This window comes from Chiloscyllium plagiosum, chromosome 32, assembly GCF_004010195.1.
Source record: "Chiloscyllium plagiosum isolate BGI_BamShark_2017 chromosome 32, ASM401019v2, whole genome shotgun sequence".
NCBI lineage: Eukaryota > Metazoa > Chordata > Chondrichthyes > Orectolobiformes > Hemiscylliidae > Chiloscyllium > Chiloscyllium plagiosum.
The window spans coordinates 24,919,850-24,941,867 of record NC_057741.1 but is presented as its reverse complement, the minus strand read 5'-3'; the positions used below and the strand labels follow the sequence as shown (position 1 = coordinate 24,941,867).

The 22,018-nt window shown below is 37.5% G+C and overlaps 2 protein-coding genes across 11 annotated transcripts in view; one reads left to right on the top strand and one right to left on the bottom strand.

Moving 5' to 3' along the window:
- LOC122539428 (E3 ubiquitin-protein ligase RNF170-like) overlaps positions 1–1,085 on the bottom strand; it is a 53,014-nt gene extending 51,929 nt beyond the window's left edge. Inside the window, exon 1 of one of the 2 annotated variants that reach the window (XM_043674264.1) lies at positions 871–1,085. The gene's annotated coding sequence lies outside the window, so the exon portion shown is untranslated. The remainder of the gene's footprint in view (positions 1–870) is intronic. The other variant, XM_043674265.1, reaches the window with a different exon arrangement.
- Positions 1,086–1,243: 158 nt separating this feature from the next.
- hook3 (hook microtubule-tethering protein 3) overlaps positions 1,244–22,018 on the top strand; it is an 80,431-nt gene continuing 59,656 nt past the window's right edge. For 3 of the 9 annotated variants that reach the window (XM_043674259.1, XM_043674261.1, XM_043674260.1), the window contains exons 1-8: positions 1,248–1,389; positions 7,050–7,135; positions 9,126–9,198; positions 13,503–13,553; positions 16,163–16,295; positions 18,083–18,150; positions 19,743–19,805; positions 20,279–20,362. In XM_043674259.1, the coding sequence (XP_043530194.1) occupies positions 1,345–1,389; positions 7,050–7,135; positions 9,126–9,198; positions 13,503–13,553; positions 16,163–16,295; positions 18,083–18,150; positions 19,743–19,805; positions 20,279–20,362 (603 nt within the window). In that variant the 5' untranslated portion in view covers positions 1,248–1,344. Of the gene's footprint in view, positions 1,390–7,049; positions 7,136–9,125; positions 9,199–13,502; positions 13,554–16,162; positions 16,296–18,082; positions 18,151–19,742; positions 19,806–20,278; positions 20,363–22,018 lie in introns of all 9 variants that reach the window. The other 6 variants (XM_043674257.1, XM_043674256.1, XM_043674262.1 and 3 more) reach the window with 4 other exon arrangements.

The window sequence follows — 22,018 nt, the reverse complement described above, 5'->3', positions numbered from 1 at the left end:
AGTCTTAAGGAAATGAGTGACGTAAGCGAAGCAGGGAACAAACAATGGAATAAGGAAAACATATGGGAAAAAACTGTATAAATTGCAAGAGTTTGTTGGGATTTACTGTGCATTTGTCATTGCCTTACCTGGCAATTAGACAAGGCACCCACATGCAAGTGTACAAATAAATGACTCTGTTTCAGATATTTGGTCTCGGACTGAAATTATTAAAGTGAGTGAGCTTTTGTTTCTCACAAGGCTTACTGTGAAAGTGTGAGAAAACTTTCTCACAATCAACATCTTTCAACTCAAAACATTTCAATCCTGTGTAACACAAGGTTGGTTAACTCACTTATTGAAAGACTTACAACCTGAAATATCTAAGTTCAGTTACTGTCTCGGGGGGGGGGGGTTCAAGTGTTGACAGGGTTGAACGAAGGACAATTAAAAAAAAGCTCATGTACAGGATGCAAATATCTTCTAATGGATTATTCTTTGGTGATGGCTCCTTTAAAAAGCTGGGTTCAATGAGCCTGTCAAAAGCTTTACAAAAGAGGACGAGGAAAACAAAGTATCTCTTATTTCGCATCTGCGGTATTAAAGACGCATTGAGAGTATTTTCATTGTTAAAACTGTGAAGATTGGAAATCGGAAACAAAAAGAGAAAAACGTCAGTTCCGCTGCCAGCCCTGCTGATTGTTTCCAATTGGTTTTTTTTTTCAAAATCTCTGATTAACCCTCTCCATGTCACATTTCCTCTTGTTGCGCCTAATAACAGTACAGGGAGTGAAATTCTCAGAGGCAACTACATTGAAAGAGGACACACAACATAATGAGCTGTATGATTACTATAGCAAAGGGTTGAGGCTTGGTACCAACAGGCCGCACCTTATTACCTGTCCCTTCCAGGAGAAACAACTCCGTCGACACTTTCACAAACGTGAGATTGTTACTGTCCGTATTGTTCCCGTCTATGAACGCCCCTTTCTTTCCTTTTTCTAGTCATTCCGTGCCTCAAAAACCCACCCAACTACCGACCTGTCACTTTCCTAACTCTCCAAACCCACAAACATCAGACACCGTCAACACCCAGCCCATCGACGCAGGCGCGATGAAGGGGGCTTTGGACCAAGGGAGCAGGGAGTTGGCGCAAGCGCTGTCCGTCTTCCGGAGGTTGGGTCCAGAGAGCGGTGGTGTTGGCGCAGGCGCCGTGACGGCGGGTGGGTCCAGCTGGAGCTGGAATGTGGTGACGTTGTGGAACCTCGGGTGGTTGGCGGCGCGAGCAGTAGCGGCGGCGGCTTCTTTGTTGTCGGCGACAGAGACCGTGGCAAGGGGAGGGGGCGGGGAGAAAGAGGGAGAGAGATGAACGTGGACCGGATCGAATTGTGCGAGAGCCTCCTAACGTGGGTAAGTGAGGCGAGACCCAAATGAAAAGCGATCGTCCCTGTATCTGGGGCCCGGTATCCTGTCACTATCGGACCGGCATTAAGAGTCTACCGTCGGTGGTCGGACATCACCCGAATACGGGGTGGAGGAGGAGGGGCCCCTGTGGCTGATGATGCTTTTGTCGCTGCAGTTAATGACCCGGTCGCCATTGTGTGTGTGAGAGAAAAGCAAAACACTGGCTTCCTGTCTTTAGTTCCGTTGGAGCTGTGAACACGGTTGACAGCGACCGTGTGGTTACCGGCATCGACATGGTCTGTGTTGGTATGTGTCAGCTGACAGGGCGGGCGTGCAACCTCTGCTGCTGTTTTAACTCGCTTTTATTCACGCCTTGTCAATGCCTCTGTCTAGAACACCGGCGTGTTTCTGCTTAAAATGCCCCCCCCCGGCCTTCACTTTCCCCTAGGTCTCACTCCTCTGCCTTCTTCACTTTGATTTACATGGAATGCACTACGCGGAAACGGGCCATTGGGCCCATCTAGTCCGTAGTGTTTATACTGCACCAGAATCTCAGTCCATTATAACAGCTCTTTCTCAGTCTTTTAGCATATCTGGCATAAGTGAGATGCTGGAGATCAGAGTCTAGATTAGAGTGGTGCTGGAAAAGCACAGCAGGTCAGGCAGCATCCGAGGAGCAGGAAAATCGACGTTTCAGGCATTTTAGAATATCACTCTATTCCATCTTCCTTCATGCCTGGTTTCCTTTTGAAAGTATGTAAGCTATGTGCTGCAACCACTTTTTGCGGTAGTGATTTCTCAATTTATTTATAGGCGAAAGTGAGGACTGCAGATGCTGGAGATTAGAGTCAAGAGTGTGGTGCTGGAAAAACACAGTAGATCAGGCAGCATCCGACGAGCAGGAAAATCAACGTTTCGGGCAAAAGCCCTTCATTAGCACGGGCTTTTCAATTCTTTACTGTGTGACCTGTTATTTCCTTGCTGAATTATTAGCAGCTATCCTATGTTTGTAGCCTCTGGTTTTGAACTCTCCTACAAGTAAGATGATTATCTCTGTTTCTATCTATCCATGAACAAATGTAAAATAAAACACACAAATGTTATAGCAAACCTTCCAAAATGTGTTAAGATAGTCTAGACTCTAACGTTTACTTATTTTAAAGGTGTACATTCCAGATGTAATTCAATTGCTCAAACTACTTGATGTTAAGCTAAATACCCTATATTTTTACACCACTTAAAATATAGACAAATTAAAGAAAAGGCTTAACTGTAACTATTGAAATGCAAAACAAAATAATAAATATATTAACTACTACTAATTAACTGTTCAAATATTGTAACATTCCATAAATACACTCCCAGCAAAGGCAAATTCAGTAAAATAGATTGTTTCACGTGCAATTCCAGCAGTGGGAAGAACCCTAGCTTTTAGCTGCAACAGAGGAATACGAGCATTTATGTGCAGCTTCAAGACCACAGCAACTGTTAGTGAAGGCTAAAGCTTAAAAAAATCCTGGTTCTTTGGAGCTTGATCCCACCCATTCAGGTTGCTTCTATTGTTCCAACTTTAAAAAAAAATCCCAAGCCTTGCAAGCTGTTTACTTTATTTACTTTGGAGCGAACTGCTCAGTACCACTCTCTCAACCTTTCTTCAAAACAAAAAAGGATAAAATACACCTCTTGTAGCCATAATATTCTCTCTCAAATTTCAGAAATGCCCAACAAGTCTGCCGGGCATCTGTCATTAGAAACGGAAGTTGACATTTTAGACCTGTGACCTTTCATCAGAGCTCCAGCACGCAGGCATGTAACAGATGTTATGTTAGTCTTCAAAAGCGAAATACTTTGATGCAGGGATTTTAACTAATATGATGCTGGAAATACTCAAGGTCTGGTAGTCTCTATGGAGATAAACATAAGTTGATATTTCAAAATTGTGACATCATGTTTAACTCCTACAAATACTGCCTAACATGTGTATTTCTAGTGTTTTCCCTCCTTGAAGTCTCCATTCTAAGGAAGCCCCATCTGTTTAGTCAATAGCTGTGAACTTTGTACTAACTTTTCACATTTTATTTCACTTTTCCCCAGTGTTTCTATTTCCCTTTGCTTGTCTTTGTACAGCACTTTTAATGTAATAAATGATTGGTAATTTCCAGTAACTTTATCACACAAAAGTTGACACTGATTCACTTATGACATGAAGGCAAATAATTAAGAGCTTTACCAAAGAAGAGAGAGTGGTTTAGGGTAGGAATTTGAGATTAGTGCCTGGCAGTTGAAGGAATATCTGATGGGATGGGTGAGTGCAATGGATGCAGTAAAAGTGAAGGACTCAAACAGAACACTGGTTGCAGGCCTGAAAAGATCTGTGGTCTAGAACTTGCTGCCCTCAAGTCAAACTAACAATGATTACAACACTGGCTTCTACCCAACACTGGCTTCTACCCAACACTAAAACAAAATGTCCAGGCACACAATATCTACGAAAGCACCAGCAATCCGATTGAACTAGTTATTGTTCACTCAACAAAATAATGAAGAATTTATAATGTACTATCAAATGGCACCAATTCACCAATAAACTGTTTACCGATACTCAGTTTATGTTCTGTCAGATTGCTAGTCTTCAGACCTTGTCCAGTCAAAGACATAGTTGCTAGATCAATCGGTGAAGTGAGAGTGACTATCTATGACATTGACAGCAGTTGACGTTCAGAGTAAAATTAAACTCCATGGAAATTCAGAAGAAACTAGCTTGTCTTGAACTTGGCACAAAAGAAAAGGATTATCGTTAGACACCATCACTTCAGCTCCAGGACATAGTTAGATGAGTTCCTTAGGATAATCACATAGGTTCAGTTACCTATCCTTTTATGATGTCAAGTGAGGATGTTTGCTGAATTTCATTTGTTGTACTGGACTGACAACTCCTCAGATAATGGAATAATCCATGCCAGGTGCATCGAGACTTGGTCAATGTTGAACTAAAGCAAATGTAAATAGTATTTATCTTCTGCAAGTGTTGGACAATGAACATCTACAATGAGAAAGCCTATCCATGTCATCTTGACAGTTAATGGCATTCTAATTGTTGAATACCCCACAATCAACATCCTGAGGGCCAGCACTGTTCATAAGCATAACTGGGACCGGCCATACAGATTATTGTGGCAACAAAGGAAGATGAGAAGCATTCTACAATAAGGTAATAAAAGAAAACAAGCATAACTCCAGTGTAACACAACTAGCTTAAATGATCCATGAAGGATTCTAAATGAGAATGCTATGATAAGCATTTTCATTAAAGGTGTTTATTCCAGAAATTCCCCACTCTTTTGTAAATTAACTTGTCTAGACTTAGTAGCAATCTTGAGCACAACATCAGAGTTTATCTTCTGTTTCCCCAAGGATCTTAATTAACATCTGTTGACTTAGCTCCTCTTCAGAATAAACAGTTGCAAGTTTTCCAAATGTGGTAAGCTTTGATCTGATGCCTTAAGCTAAGCAGTTAAGTTGATCTTTTCTGCTCTGCATCTTGTACCAAGTTCAGAAATATATAAATTACTCCAGTTATCACTATATCAATGCCTTATACAAATCTAAAGTTACCTGGACTTTTGAGCACTATCTTTATATACATTTTTAAATTATCTTGGGTTTTTTTCAACTTTTGTCATACAGTGCCATACAAAATATCATTGATACCACCAGATTCTTGTTGTCCTGCAGGCAAAAGCAGTTCAGTTTACATTCCCACTTTTTATTTTACGTTCCCATTCTTGTCACTTTGCATTTGTTCATATTGAATGTTATTTCTCACTAAACAGCCTACTCCCTAATCTGATAAGTTTGCCACTTTGATATTGCTTGAAATCTCCAAACCTGCAGTTTAGTAGTGATTTTAAATTTACAGACTTTGGATGATGTCATGCTTTCAGAGTATACAATGAGAGAGGTATACAAACCACAAGTTACAATAGTTTTAACTCTACAAGTGAGGTAGATGAGCTGAGACAGTAGCATCACAGAACCATAGAATCCCTATAATGTGGAAACAGGCCATTCAGCCTGTCAACTCCACACTGACCATACCATCCAGGCCCACCTCCTTACTCTATCCTTGTAACCCTTCACTTGGCATAGCCAATCCACTTAACCTGCATATCTTTGGATTGTGGGAGGAAACTGGAGCACCCAGAGGAAACCCACACAGACACGAGGGGAATGCCTGTGTGGAGTTTATACAGTTGTCCGAGGGTGAAATCACACCTGTGTTTCTGGTACTGCGAGGTAGCAGTGTTAATCACTGAGCCATAGAGTTAAGCATCACTATGAAGATTGAAATAGGCTCAGTTATTGCACAGAGGTACTCTTGGGTGGTATGATCAATGTGGACTTGGGCTGAATGGCCTATTTCCACATTGGGTAGGGATTCTACGGTTCTGTGATGCTTCTGTTTCAGCTCATCTACTTCACTTGTAGAGTTAAGACTATTCTAAAATGCAGTTGGCATATCTCTCTCATTGGATCATCTCATGCTTTCAGAGTATACAAAGTGTGCCCATGCCCTAAGTTCCCCCACCTTAAAATCACCTCCAGCTTCCAATGCTCAGCTATCTGCTACTTCAATTCTGTCCCCTCGGTGATCACCACTGATGGGCGTGCCTTCGTTTGCCAAGGCCCTAGGCTCTGGAGATGTTTCCATAAACCTCTTTGAGCCTTTACCTCACGTTCCTCCTTCAAAATACTTGTTGAAGCCGACCTCTTTGTCAGTTGTTTTTATCAGTTTTGCTAGCTTCCCGTTTGGGTTCGTTGTCAAATCTTAACTTTCTTATGAAATGTTTTGGGTCATTTTACTATGTGATTAAAAATGTATTTTGATGTTGATGTGGCAATGGAATGCTAAGTGCTGGATGGGCACAGAATTCCTGTGATGAACAGAAAGAAAATATGAAAGAAAAATAAGGCTTATTGAAGAATAGATGTTGAATAAGTGCACTTATGTCAATGTTGTATGAGGTAGCACCAATAAATAATGGCACCAGTAAGTATGTGTGCATTGTAGATGGATGTACAGCCAGTCCTTGGGTTGTGAATGGTTTCTGCTCCTGAGTCTTTTTGTGAGTCTATTTATACATAAGTTGGAATGCAATGCAGGCCAATATAAAATAGCTGATCGGAAATTCGAGGCAATGTTCATATATTGGATCTGTAAAATTACTCGCACACATGGGATTATGTTCATAAATTGGATGATAGTAAATTGGGGGCCCCCATAGTCTACATGAATACTAACTTGCTTATATGCGCTTATTTAGTGGGTTGTTTTGAGTATTGCATCAGTAAATTATTCATCAGAAACATTGCTTCTGAATTGTTTTTCCAAATTTTTCTGTTTGATAAATTCTCAATGATTAATGCATTCCTTTAGGAAGCCTGTAAATTTTGATGTGTTCCTTGCAACCTCTTTCCCAACTTCCAAAAAAACACTGTCAACAATGGAAAAGAAGACCGTACTATAATTATAGGGCATTATTCATTAGTTGACAACAATGAAAATAACATGCATCACATCACATAAAATGTGGAAACCTAATTTTTCAGATCAAACAGTGTGAAGTTATATATAAACTAATAGTTTAAATTCTTTTGTATTGAAGGTCCAGACATTTGGTGTACAGGTGCCATGCAAGAAAATAGACGATTTGACAAGTGGGGTTGTAATGGCACAAGTCTTACAGAAAATGTGAGTTTGAAAATATAATGTTCCATCTTTCTATTGTCTGAAAGTAATCCTTTGTTTTGCACTAATTTTTAATCCCAGTTCTATGCAAATTGCACCCAAATAGAATCTAATATACATTATGAAATAAAATGCAGAAATAAGTTGTGATGCAGCTGCACCTGTTTCTCCAGCAAGCTGTGTTATTAGAATAACTATGTATATTTTATGCATAGTTTATCACAAACTTCTAACCACTTTTCTGTATTTTGGATTGTGGATGGAAATGGAAAGAAAAACTGTTAAAAGCCAAGAATATTTGAAAGGTTACTGTACTTCCTCAAAAACAAGTTACCCAATCTCATTACAAGTGCCGTTTATACATAGATTACATAGATTAGATTAGATTAGATTACAGTGTGGAAACAGGCCCTTCAACCCAACGAGTCCACACCGACCCGCCGAAGCGAAACCCACCCATACCCCTACATTTACCTCATACCTAACACTACGGACAATTTAGCATGGCCAATTCACCTGACCTGCACATCTTTGGACTGTGGGAGGAAACCGGAGCACCCGGAGGAAACCCACGCAAACACGGGGAGAACATGCAAACTCCACACAGTCAGTTGCCTGAGGCGGGAATTGAACCCGGGTCTCTGACGCTGTGAGGCAGCAGTGCTAACCACTGTGCCACCTGGTTCAAGCAGTGGAGAAAGGCTAGTTACAGATAAACTAGAGCCAATGGGCTGTGGATGTGTTATTCACTTCAGCTATTTTTTTCTTTGATTGCTAATTCCTATTGAAGCTAGACAAAAGGAAATGCAGATGCTGCAAATCCGAAATAATAAGAAAAATAGAAATAGCTAGAAAATCTCAACAAGTCTGGCAGCATATGTGAATCGCAATCAGCGTTAATGTTTTGGTTGTTGCTTCTTCAGAACTGAAAACTAAAGAAGGGTCACTGGATCTGAAAAGTTAACTCTGATTTCTCTCCATAGATGCTGCCAGATCTGCTGACATTTTCAAGCAATTCTGTTTTAGTTCCTATGGAAGCTGTTTTGTTTCCGGTAGCAACACTTATGGTTTATGTTGTAAATAATTTGTTTTGAAAAATGGTACCTGATTTGTCAGGTATGGTTAATTTCTGGAGCACGCTAGAAATATTGATATTGTCAGTTGATCAGGATTTGTAGGATGAGGCCCAATTATGATGTAACAACACAGAATTTTAGATGCTCTTCCTGTGCTTGTTTTTCCTGTTGTAAATAATTTGTTTTGAAAAATGGTACCTGATTTGTCAGGTATGGTTAATTTCTGGAGCACGCTAGAAATATTGATATGTAACAACACAGAATTTTAGATGCTCTTCCTGTGCTTGTTTTTCCTGCATTTCACCTGTTTCCTTTCTCATAGAAATTTCATGATACTTAAATTCAGCCTATCAAGGAGCAACTTTGTTTCTCAATACTTATTTTAACTTTATTTATATTAATTTAATTCTCACTTAAATTCAGCATTGTTAAATCTAGTTGCTTAACTGTTTGTACTTTCCATATCCTTCACCTTAATCCATGCTTGACCAAAATTGAATTCAAAAAGCAAAGTAAATTGTAATTTGATGCAGTTTTAGCATTCAAGTGACAGTTTAGGTTTTTTCCAATAAAAAGTAGGATGTCTCCGAAAGGTTTGCTAGCAGCATATGGCGCAAAACGTGTAAATGCTTGCGGCCATAAACTTAGTAAGACTTCTACTTTTTGGTTTTGAATTTCTACTTTTTGAAGATGTGCATCTTGCATCTTAGTTGACAGCATAATTTCTTTCAACATTACTTAATTCACTTAACCATGTATTAAGTGACTTCATTGACTTTCAGGCAATCTTTGAATTTTCATGTGTGCTTCATATTTCCACTGATCAATATCCAAGGTGAAATGTAATGTGCATAGACATATTGATTTAATGGTGCAAACATTTTTAAAAAGAAAATAAATTTGTCTTAAATTTGCAGAGATCAGTCATGGTTTGATGAAACCTGGATGAGTCGTATCAAGACAGAAGTGGGGGACAACTGGCGACTAAAGGTAATTTGTCTTTGTTTTTATTTTCCATGGCTCACTTTTAAAAATCCCCAATAGAGGAAAATCGGAATGAAACTGAGTCAATGATAAGAATAAAACTGTTAACCTGGATATCATAGAGCTTTGTGCTGCAACTAAAAATTGATATATATTCTGATTAAGAACAATTTTCAAGTAACATTAGCACAAGTAACATAATCACAGCGCCAGGTACTCGGGTGTGATTTCAGCCTTGGGTAATTGTTTGTTTGTGTGGAGTTTGCATGTGCTCTCCACGCCTGCATGGATGTCCACTGTGTGCTCCAGTTTCCTCCCACAGTTCAAAGTTGTGTAAGTGAGGTAGATTGACCATGCTAAGTTGTCCTGTAGTATCCAGAGATGTGCAGGCTAGGGGGATTAATCAGGGGTAAATCAGGATTTTGGGGATAGGGTGGGATGCTCTTCGGAAGGCCATTACAGACTCGTTGGGTTGACTGGCCTCTTTCTGCTCTGTAGGGATTCTATGATTAGATTAACTTTAAAAGCCAGGGAAAGGACTTAACAAAGTCTACTCCAAGATAAACCATGGATAGTGTAAATATTAGACCATTTCTGTCTACAGTGGGGTATCTGCAACAAACCAGAGGCCTTATTTTGAGACATTTAGTAATGATTGTTTATTTTGACATAGTCCTTTGCTAGTCGAGGCATAAGATACAAAAACAAAATAACAATAGTCTAATCACTGGTTATTCGTCAACTGTCATGATGTGTCCAATTCAGGACAATTGAGGACTCAGAAACTGTAGAAGAGATTTACCAGAATACTGTCAGGAATAAATAACTTTGATTGCAAAAAAAACAGAGAAGCTGTTTATTTTTCAACCTTGGAGCAGAAAATTCTTAGATGACATCTAATCGATGAGTTCAAATTAAGAGATGCTGTGATAGGCTGGGCTGGAGAAGCTGACTTCGCCTCAACAGGATTAGTAACTATAGTAGGTAATTGACAAATGAAATCCAAAGGAGAAAGAGTTTTAAAAAATTAGTGAACTATGATTTGGAATGTATGACTGAATGCATGGTGGACGCATTTTCAATATTTACTCTTCAAACAAAATTTAATTTTCTTCTTTCAAATTGAAATTATGGGATTATAAATTCAGAGCAGGGATTTGGGGCTCATTGCATCTCTTCTTCAAAAACTAATGTAAGCACGATAGGATAAATATCCTCCTTCTGCATTGAATGAATTAATGATTCAGAATCCTCACTTAAAACTTCAGGTATTGAATGCTGGACTCCTCCATTGTTTGGTATGTTAGTTTCTTTAAAGACCAGGAGAAACAGCGCAAGATGAGCGGTGTAGGAAAATCAATTCCTAAATATAGGGTATATGCTGAAAACCCTATGTGATACAGTCGTGGAAGTGCATGCACAGAAGATACTGGTGAGCATTGCAGTTGAGACTGAGCAAGTTGCAAAGGAAGATCATGAAATGGAGGGATTTTTAAATGAGAATTTATAGCTTGGACAAGAGTAGAGGTGTTGAAATGAAGAGCAAAAGATTAATTGAAAATAAAAAAAAGACATGTAGATGCAATCATTGCATTCAGGTAGCTGAAAAATATTTTGACAGCTAATTAGTACTTTGCAATGCAGTTACTGTTTAAACATGGGAAATTTAGCACCAATTTATACACAGCAAATTTCCATAAGCAGTAAGGGAATAAATGACCACATAAACCAGCTGTTTTATGATTGGATTGCAAATTAAGTGTTGCCCAAGAAACCAGGAGACCTCCTTTGCTCTTATTTGAATATCGCCACTGCTAGTTAATGTCTTCTCTAAATGATGGCGAATCGAACAGAGTACTGTTCCTTAGCATGCACTGAGATGGCTGAATGATTGTAGGCTGAAAGTTCCGGGGTAAGAACTGAGCCCACAACCATTTTACTCTTGGACAAATGAGTCAAATTTAAACACGTACACTGGAACTGTGATATCGATAGCAGGTAGTGGGATTTAGGTAGGCAGAACTCATGTTTGAAAATTACAGAAGTGAGGGCAAAATTGGACTAGCTGCTGATAATGTGCACTTTTAGACTCTTCTCCCAGAGTTAGATGGTCAGCTTTAGGTTATGTATAGTCTTTTCATTTGTAGAGTGCAGCTGTAGTGCCTGCTGCAGATCAGTTTATAATGATATCTAAGATGAGAAAATGTGGTGTTTTAACTAAGTTACTGGAGAAGCTGACACTATTTCAAGACTTCCTCCATGTTTTGGGAATAAGGACTAGACAGAATATAGAATTGGAGCATATCTAATTTGATAAGTTTGCTTTTGATCAAAGTGTTTTTTTGAGACAAACAATAATGCTGTAATTAGTCTGATGCAATTCAGCTTATCAAGCTGTTCTAATTGCATTCACTATTATGAATTGCAACAAAAATAATCTAACAAAGGGAATTTTAAACAATGTTTTATCACCAATGTTTGGTCAACTTTCTTATTTCTAGTCCATTCTCTAACCTCCTAAGCCAGTTGCACTCGGAACGATTGTCTAAACTACTGATGTCATGACTTAGCCAGTTGTTAAGCAGTTGTAAGGAATAGTTGCTCCTGTCCCTATCTGGTCTAATTTGTGACCTTGATATTACTAGCAAATAGGCTGATAGCTATCACTTTTATATCCTGTGTTTTGCCACCAAATCTTCAAAGATTTCCTTTTCTATCAAATTCAGGATTCAAAAGATTAAAGGTCAAATAAGATTATGGTTATTTTGTAATTTAAAATTGGAAATCACTACCAGAAAGAAGAAAAAAACTTCTGTAACAACTTTTCTCTGCAAGAAAAATGGCGTTATCAAGACTTTTCCTTAGGAGATAAGAAGGATTTTGTCTCGCACCATTTTATCCAAATAAAGCTCGTAGTACTGCTAATACTCTTGGAAGAATGGGCAGTTTGTTTTCCTCCTTTGGTCTGCTACTGGCTTTTAAAAAAATGATTTATTCCATGGGCCATGTTACATATCTCAGTTAGTATCATTACCACATTCTTGCCTTGTAGTCTACTTAAGGACATAAGGCTTAATTGTACTTTTACTCTGGAGCATAGTGGACGGTAAGCAAAGACTATCATGACTTCCTGACCCACAATCAATAAAGATGGGTGACAGCACCTCCTCCGTAATGTTTAACACTGGTGCCCTGCAAGCTGCATACTCAGCCCCTTACTATACTTATTATACACTCACAGTTGTGTGACCAAATTCTGCTCTAACTCCATTTACAAGTTTGCTGATGGCACCACCACAGTAGGGTCAGATCTTAAACAATGATGAGAGTATAGGAGAGAGATAGCTTAGTGGCATGGTGTAAAGGCAATAATCTCTCCCTCAGTATCAGTAAAATGAAAGAGCTGGTCACTGACTTCAGGAAGCAGAGTGGATGACATGCTCCTGTCTGTATCAATGGTGCTGAGTTTCTAAGAGTAAATATCACCGACAATTTGTTCTGGTCCATCCACATTGATGCCATGGTCAAGAAAGCACACTAATGCCTCCACTTCTGAAGGAAGCTAAAGCAATATAGCATGTTCACATGACTCTTACTAATTATTATAGACGCACAATAAGAAGCATCCTATTTGGATACAATACAACTTGATATGGCAACTGCTCTGCGCAAGAAATTAGTGTTGTGAATGCAGTCCACGCAAACCAGCCTTCCATCCATTGACTCAGTCTATACCTCCCCGCTGCCTTGGAAAATCAGCCAACATAATCAAAGACCCGTACATCTTTATGACTGTATGACTATGAGACCCCTCCCACTCTGGTTTACTCTCTTCCATCGGACGGAAGAAACAAAACTTTGAAAACACATACTAGTCGATTCAAGAACAGCTTCTTCCCTGCTATAATCAGACTTTTGAACAGACTTCTTATATGTTTAAGTTGATTTTTCTCTGCCCCTTCTCTGTAGCTGTAACAATTTTCTGCATTTTGTTCTATTATCCTGATATACTTGTGTAAGGTATGATTTGCCTGAATAGTAAGCAAAACAGTACTTTTCACTGTATCTTGGTACATGTGACAATAATAAATTAAATGCCAGGCCCGCTGAACTTTACCAGTAATTTCTGTTTTTGTTTCTGTTTATAATTAGATTCTGGTATGATGCAGTAAGGTACTAATACTCCAGCAAAAAAGGAACATGTAGTCAGTCAGTCTTGCAGTTTTTTTTCTTTTTATTAGGAACTGTTTGATTAAATCGATTAATTGTCAGTTACCTTTGTATTACATTTGCACGTTTTAACTTTACAGGTTAGCAATTTGAAGAAAATTTTGAAAGGAATTATGGATTATTATCATGAGGTGAGATGATTTTGCTTTAGAATTAAATATTTTGAAAATGTTTATAAATACAGGCAGTCCTCGGTTTGCAAATGGTTTCTGTCCTTAAGTCCATTCGTGGTTGATTTGTTTGCAAGTTGGAACACAATGCAGGACGATATTAAATAGCTATTCATAAGTATGAGGAAATGTTTGTTTGTCAGATCTTAATTTGATATTTATACACTTCTGTATTGGATCATGTCCATAAATATAAGCGCTCATACGTCAGACATTCGTAAATTGGGAACCACCTCTACAGTTTAAGATGTTGTTCAGTCTTACCTGTAGAATACAGCATTTCTGGTAAAAAGAACTGATCATTTCAAAGTTTCTCATATTTTCTTGCACTTGCAAGATGAACTGAAATTGAGTCTCTCAGGTCTTGCACTGTATTCACAGTATGGTTTTCTAATTTGAGTTGTTTCAGCTGCAACAACTATGGTGGATATGCTATTTTTAATGTTCACAGGTTCTGTTCTTTGTGATGAGATCAGGATGCTATTTTAGAAATGTCATGTTCTCCCAGTTATGAACAAGGGATTTCCTTGTACTGGTTCTGCATTTGACCAGAGCAACATGAGCCATTTCTTCGTTTATTTGGCAGAGATCAGTACTTAAAGCTTCATAAATACATGGAAGTAAAATAAATGCTCTATGACCCCTTCAGGCATTGTTGAATACAGCAAAATCTTCCCATAGTCCAATATTGTTTTATATTTCAGATTCTGTAAATTTTAAAAGTATTTCCATGTATACTGTATAGGCCTTTACATGTGTGTTCAGCTGTCAGTTTAAAAATCCATATATGTCTGAAGTTGGTCCACAATTAAGCAGCTTATGTTTTTTTTTCAAAACTGTTTTCTGGAAAATTAGTTGTACTAAAAATAGAACCACGTAAAATGAAAAAAAGCTAGTAAAGAACAGTGATAGTGAAACCCATGTTCAGCACTATTCATGAAACCTCAGATACTGAGGCAGACTACATATGCAGCAAAGCTGATAAGCGGCAAGTAACATTCGTGCTAACAGGAGACAATCTAACCATACCCCCTGTCATTTGTGGCATTGCCATCTCAGATTCCCCCATTATAAAAGACCTGGGGGTTACCATTGATTAGAAACTGAATTGAATCAGCTACATATAAATATTGTGGCTACAAGAGCAGGTTATAGAATTCTGCAGCGAATAGTTCACTTGCTGTCTCCTCAATTCCTGGCCACCATCTACAAGTCAAATCTGATGAAATGCTTTTCACTGCTAATACCATCCATAAACAGCAGTTCAGTTGATTGTCACTCCATTCACCACCTTCAACATTCATTACATTCACTAATGATACATAGTGGCAATAGTGTATACTATCTACAAGTTGCAGTGCAGTAGCTCACCAAGACTCCTCCAACAATACCTTCCAAACACTTCAACTAGAAGGACAACAGCAGCAGATATACTTGAACAACATGGATTGCAACCTCCCCTCCAAGCCCCACACGATTCTTACTTGGAACTATATCACTGTTCATTCCTTGTTGCTGGGTCACAATCCTGAAATCCTGCTCTGACAGCACTGTGGGTGTCCCTATTCTCCAAGGACTACAGTGGTTCAAGAGGCTCACCATTGCCTTCTCCATGTCAGTTTGGGATAGGCAATAAATGCCAGTCTAGCCAGCAAAGCATACATCTCATGAATTAACATAAAGCAAAATATTGATTTCTCATGGAGATAATCTGAATTACAGACCTTTAGACTTGTATTTCCTTTAGTCCTTAACTAAAGTACACAGTATTGAATTTACGGTCAACGTATTTTCCAACCTTGAGTCAGGCTGGTTCTATTTCCAAAGTAGGAATTTATAAAATGTTACATGAATTGACTATCTGCAGATTGTGTGCTTTTTCAGCAAAATAGAATGTATCTGCAAATACAATTTGCCGTCAATTGATGTGACATTTTATAAATTCCTACTTTGGAAATAGAACCAGTCTGATTCAAGATTAGAGTACAGATAGACACTAACCTCACATCTTTAATGCATTGTTTGAGATTTCACCTTTTGTTTTAAAACCTTAAGTTTTCTTGGGAATGTGATTTGAAAGAAGTTCAGGGATTTACATGTTAATGAATTGAAACCTGCAGCCCATTCTAAAAGATGAAAGACAACAGCAATCTAGGTTTGGTCAATATATCGTATCAGTTGCATGCATGACACTATGATCTTTTGCTGTAAATTCTGTGTCTTATAACCATGCCCCACTAGTTACCTGATGAAGGAGCAGCGCTCTGAAAGCTAGTACTTCCAAATAAACCTGTTCAGAGATGTTATTACGCACCTCTGGAGCAGAAGTGTCAGACTTCGTGGTTCACGGTTAGGGATACTATCACTATTCCGCAATGACCCCGAGTTCCTGTAGAATCTCTCTCTAGAGTAATCTCTCCAAGGTAAACAATTATGCATGCAAAACTGGAGCTGTATTAACATGAATCATATTCTCAGGAATATTTTTGATTGTTGCAGCCCAAGGTATATTACATCCATTCATTTGGTATAAATGACAGTGCTAACTTTTAATTTAATCTGTTTTACAGGTCCTGGGACAACAAATTACTGACTTTCCTTTGCCAGATGTTAATATGATAGGAGAACACTCAGATGCAGCAGAACTTGGACGAATGCTACAGCTCATTCTTGGCTGCGCTGTCAACTGTGAGCAAAAACAAGGTGAACTAGACAGATCTCACTGTGATAGCCTGTTTGCGAGACTTTTCTGTATGCAAAGAAGTCATTGTGGTTATGTACAGTGACAATCAACAAGTACTTCTTGCTGTGAGGTGCTTTGGGATATCTTGCAGACTTGCTGTGTGCTATAACATTCAAGTTAGTTCTTTAAGCAATTTTTGACATATATATTGTTTATGTTAGTTAAGACATCCAGGGCAACTGATGGAAAATATAAAGCTACTGTATGTATATATGTATTAAATGGGATATGGCAAAGAAACCAAAATGTAACAGATGTTATTAAGGCAACACAATAGAAAATAATTCAAGATTTTCTAAGTATGTAAATAATAGAACAAATTATGGAACATAATATATGAAGTACAGGAGGAGGATGTGATTGATTTCTTTGAAACTCTTGTGTCATTTGTAAGATCACAATTCATCTACCACATTTCCACCATACTGCGTTATTTTCATTCCCTTCAGGTCTCAGTATTGAAAAACCTCTCTACCTCATCTTGAATATCTTCAATGATGGACCATCCACAAATTCTCTATGGTAGAAAATCCTAAAGGTTCACAACCCGTTAAGTAAAAATGTTTCTCTTCATTTCAGTCCTAAATAGTTGACTCCTTATTCTGAGCCTGTGACACATGTTCTAGACTTCCCAGCCAGGGGAAAGATTTTCTCATCATTTACCCTGATTTGTCCATGAATAATTTTGTGCTTTACTTGGATCAAGTCTCATTTTCCTGAATGGCAGGAGATGTAACCCATGTCTTGTCCATCTTTCTTCATAGGACACTTTCTTTGTCGCAGGACTTTATTCAGTGAACCTTTGCACTCTCTTTATATATGCTTTCTTACGTAGGGAGAGAAAAAGCACACATACACCTCTTTACTGTTATATTCCAAATTGTTGTTGATTAAGACAAGCATACCATTTGCCCTCCTAATCACTTGTTTGTCCACTCATGTTACCTTTCAGTGATTTGTGTTCAGGACCATGCATGTCTGTATTCATCTCTTTAATTTTTCCTACTAATGTAGATAATTTTGCACTTTAACACATTTTATTCCATCTGTCATGTTCTTGTCCACATATCCAATCTATCTATCCTTTTGCATAATCCTCAAATTTACTTTGTCACTTCTTAGCAAACTTGGATATGTTATACGCAGTCTTCTTATCTAAGTCATTAATATTAAGCTGAGACCCAGGTCTTAATCCATCTGGAGCCTCACTAGTGACAGATGACCAAATTGAAAATGTCATATTTCTACTCATTCAGTCTAATATTTATACTAATTAGAGTACCTTTGACAGGCTAAGTACAACTTTTGAGATTCAACCTAGCACATAGGTTTTTAATCTGGAGACAGCAGTGACTTCTTGAGATCCTTGATGTCATTAATTTCTGCATGGTAGAGCAAAAGAGAATCCTGATTATCTTATAAGAGTTGTGTCAATGTTTGTAGTAGGTAGTCTACACAGGTAAAGCTGAAAAATAGGTTATGTACTGCTGTCATTTTTTGTCACGAAAGTATTATTTATCATTGAAAGTTACTGATTCCTCATTTAAAATCATTAAAAAAATTCAAAAAGCATACTTCTCTTTTCATGGATGAATTGTTTCTTCAATACGTTTCAAAAGGTCTTTGCATGATCGAGATCTAACCCCTTCTACGAAACTCCAATTCCTGGTCTTTACGCATATTGTAAAATGCTTCCTTATTTGTACTCCAGATAAGTAGCAACATCTCACCTTAATTTATTTTTCAGAACAAATACAAACTATCATGATGATGGAAGAGTCTGTTCAGCATGTTGTCATGGCAGCCATTCAAGAGGTAGGTTGAATGTGCATATTCCTTGCTTCTAAGTTACCATTGGGTACTTCATTTTGCCAAGCTCCACAGTTTTTTTTTCCCAACTGTATTGCTACTTATCAAATAGTAAGGGAAGCAACTGTCGAGTAGTATAATCATCTGACTATTAATCGAGAGACCCAGGTAATGTTCTGGCAACCCAGATTCGAATCCTGATGGAACTTGATTCAATAAAAATCTAGAATTAAGGATTTAATGACCATGAAACCATTGTTTGCTGGAAAAAGGCTACCTAGTTCACTAATTTCCTTTCGAGAAGGAGACTGCTCTCCCTACATGGTCTAGTCTACATGTGACTTCAGACCAACAGGAGAAAGTTGATTCTTAATTGCCTTCTGGGCACTTAGGGATGGACAATAAGTGCTGGCTTAGCCAGTGATGCCCACATCCCTGGAATAAAATTAAAAAGATATTGAATTAAATTAGTGGGTTTCTACAACATAATGCTGGCAGCTGCTCTTTTAATTATTAAAAAAAAAAGCTGTAATTGGCTTTATTTTCCCTCTGTAAATCAAATCATGAATTCGCAAAATTTGTTCTTTTCTGAGCAGTTGAATAATACGTTGTATTATTTAATTAAATCTTTACCCAAAGGCTGACGCCTGTTTGTGCTCATACACCAGAAGATGCACTTTAAATATTGATTTGATAGGCTGTGACTAAGAAAGTTCAATCCTAATTGTCAATAATATTCTTTGACATTATCTTGCTTGTTTCGCACTGCCATCATTGCCACCCCCTTCAAAAAACCTATCATAGAAACAAAAGTTGTTAACATTTGTGTTGAGAACTAACTATAAATATTTAAATAAGAGAAAATACAATCTATACAGATTCATAATGGTTAATCTTAGTGAAAATATTGCACATTTTGGTTAATCAACGAACCATGTTTAAAAAGAAGCATCATTGTTTTTATTTAAGTAAAACTTATAATTTGCAAAGTAAGTTTTCGTAAGACAAAGAAATCAAATGATTAGGAAGGGTTTGGAGGGATAGGGAAGAATCATCCCTATGACTGGAGAATATTATCTGTCCCTATTCTGGGAAATACTTATTCTTTAGTCAATATCTCTTTGAAATAAAACCTTAGCTTGTAATTTGTCATGGCTGTTTTGGAAATTTTCCTTGTGTAAATTAGCTGCCACGTTTCCCCACTATAGCAATAACACACAAAAATTACTTCAAGCTATGATGTGATTTTTGCATGTTGCGAAAACAGCAGTTTGTAATAAGTGCATTGTCAATGTATTGTCTCTTGGCCATTTTTAAAAATAATAAAGCAAACAATATTGATATTTTTAAACCAGTTATACTTTTCAAGCTGTCTTGTTCAAATGTTACCCAGTAATATGGTGGAACAGAGAAGTGTTTGATCGCGAATATTAATTTCTTTATGTTTCGTAGTGACTTGAGTTTTCTGTTTGTGTTTTCTTGTTTTATGTTCATTTTCTAATTTAATAGCATGTCTATGCCTGCTATTTCGGGGTTCCTTTTTCCACCTGCACTTGATTGATCAACGTAATACAGATTAATTTGGTCTGTTTTTGCAGCTTATGAGTAAAGAAACTCCAGCATCAGTTGGGAACGATGCTTATCTGGATCTTGATCGCCAGGTAGGAGCCTAGTCAAATAAGTAGTCAATTCAACACCCGTTGAGTGTGTTTTGCAGCAAACCCCATCATAAGCACACTTTTGGTCACTATTGGCAGAAGAATGTACTCATGGTGCCATAGTTGAATATTTTCTTTGCACCCAGAGAGTGCTGGGGATGTAGAACTGGCTTCCTCAATGTATTATAAAAAAATTGATTTAGATATGCACAAGAATTGAAAGTTGGGATTAAATTGGGTAACTCTGTTTCAACTGGTAAGGTTATAGTGGGCTGAATAGTTTCCTCTATGTCAGAAACTTTCCAATTCTGCAACAAGGTTAAGGCTAAAAAGTTGGAAACTTGTGTATGACAAAGTTATAAGCGGGAGGTTTATGATATTTTTAGACATAAAAAAAATCATCCGCATGCATGAGCTATCAATCTCTGTAACATGGTAATTAAACAAGGCGACTTTTCTTTTGTATTCTTCATTAGTTGAAGAAAACTACTGAAGAGCTAAATGAAGCGTTGGCTGCCAAGGAGGAAATTTCGCAAAGATGCCATGAACTCGACATGCAGGTACACTCGCATCATTCAATTAATTGTCAAATTTGACTTTGTTCCACAGTTAATTTTTTAAATGGATGACATTTGATACCTGTTTTAACACTATCTAGGTAAACCCTCAATTTTCAAGAACTGCAGCTGTTCAAGGGGTCCCACCAAAACCTTTCAGGCTATTTAGGGATGGACAATAAATATGGCTAGCTGGTGTTACCTAAAATCTAAGAACTAAATTAGAAAAGATACTTTAAAGTTACAGTTATAAAGTAGTAAGTGAAATTTCTCATACTGCCATCTGGATTTAACACTGGCAATGAATGGTGTTCCAAACTTGAAAGTAGAGGTTATTGGCAAGTTTCATAATATTTTGCTTTTTTGTGCTCTGAAGGATATACTGAAAGAAATGTTGGTAGTTTTTGTTGGAAGATTATAAAGGAATTAGTTTGGATTTAGCATGAATTTAGTGCTGAAATAGCAAAAATAAGCGGTTAGTTGAGAGTTTTTTCTGATTAGATGAGTGCAGAGTTGCATAAACATTGGCAGAATTAGGATCAAGGCTAATAACTGATGTGACAAACCAGTGTTCTGAGAATCCCAGATTTGCAAAGTGTTCAGATGAAATATATCTTAAGTATCAGACAGATGCTTGAGCTGAGATCTTGGATTAGCAGGTCATATACCAGAAAACATAAGCTATTAAAACTGTACCAATGATATGCTGGTTTAACGGAGTGATCTTGCGATGTAGTTTATTTTCTGCTTTTACTCAGTGAGAAAAAAGGGATCAGAAAATTCTTTCAAAGTTATTTGGGTGTGAATACTTTGTCCCATTGAATGGCTGATACTGGTTTACTTTCTAATATAAAATTAGATAGGGGTTTGGAGTAGGAAGATAGATGATGGATGAAACCATCGATGTTGGTGGAACTGAACATGACATTTTGCGAACTGTCTCATTCAATGCACAGAAATAGAAGAATTAATTTTGAGCAACAGAAATTATATTAGTAAAGGTACATAAAATGGGAAGATTCTTAATCCAGTGAAAGAGTGTGATGAAGAGTAGCAATACATGAATCTTTAAATGTGGAAAGGTACAGACTGAAAAAGCTACAAAGGAAAATGATATTCTGGATTTTATGCGTGGGACATTAAATTTCAAATAAAGGAAGCTATTAAATCTATAAAGGTATTAGTTAGGCCATACTTTGTGTGCTGCATACAGTTCTGTGCATCTTATTACAGCAAGGTTGCTTAGCTATAAAAGTCCACTATGAAGGTTAACGGCACATAGAATCAAAATTATGGCAATAAGATTCAAAATTGGTTACCTTTTTAAGTGGGAAGTTAAATTTGGATTTCAGAGGTTTTCAAAGTTTACGAAAAGTGTGGAGAGTTGAGTATTGATTTCAGAAATTGATAAATCAGTTTTGTAGATTAATATTATCATGACCATGAGGAACATTTAAAAGATTTCTTCCCTTTGGTTTATTTGTAGAATGATTGCTTTATCACAAATAAGTAATGATGTACAGATTACAAGTAGTTTACAAGAGAGTTAAATAGATCTTTGAAGAGGAAGGATATAGCAGGAAACCTGGAGAGGTAAAGAAATTTGGAATTAGTATTGTTAGCATTTCTTCGGCTTTATGAGCCAAATTGATTAATGTG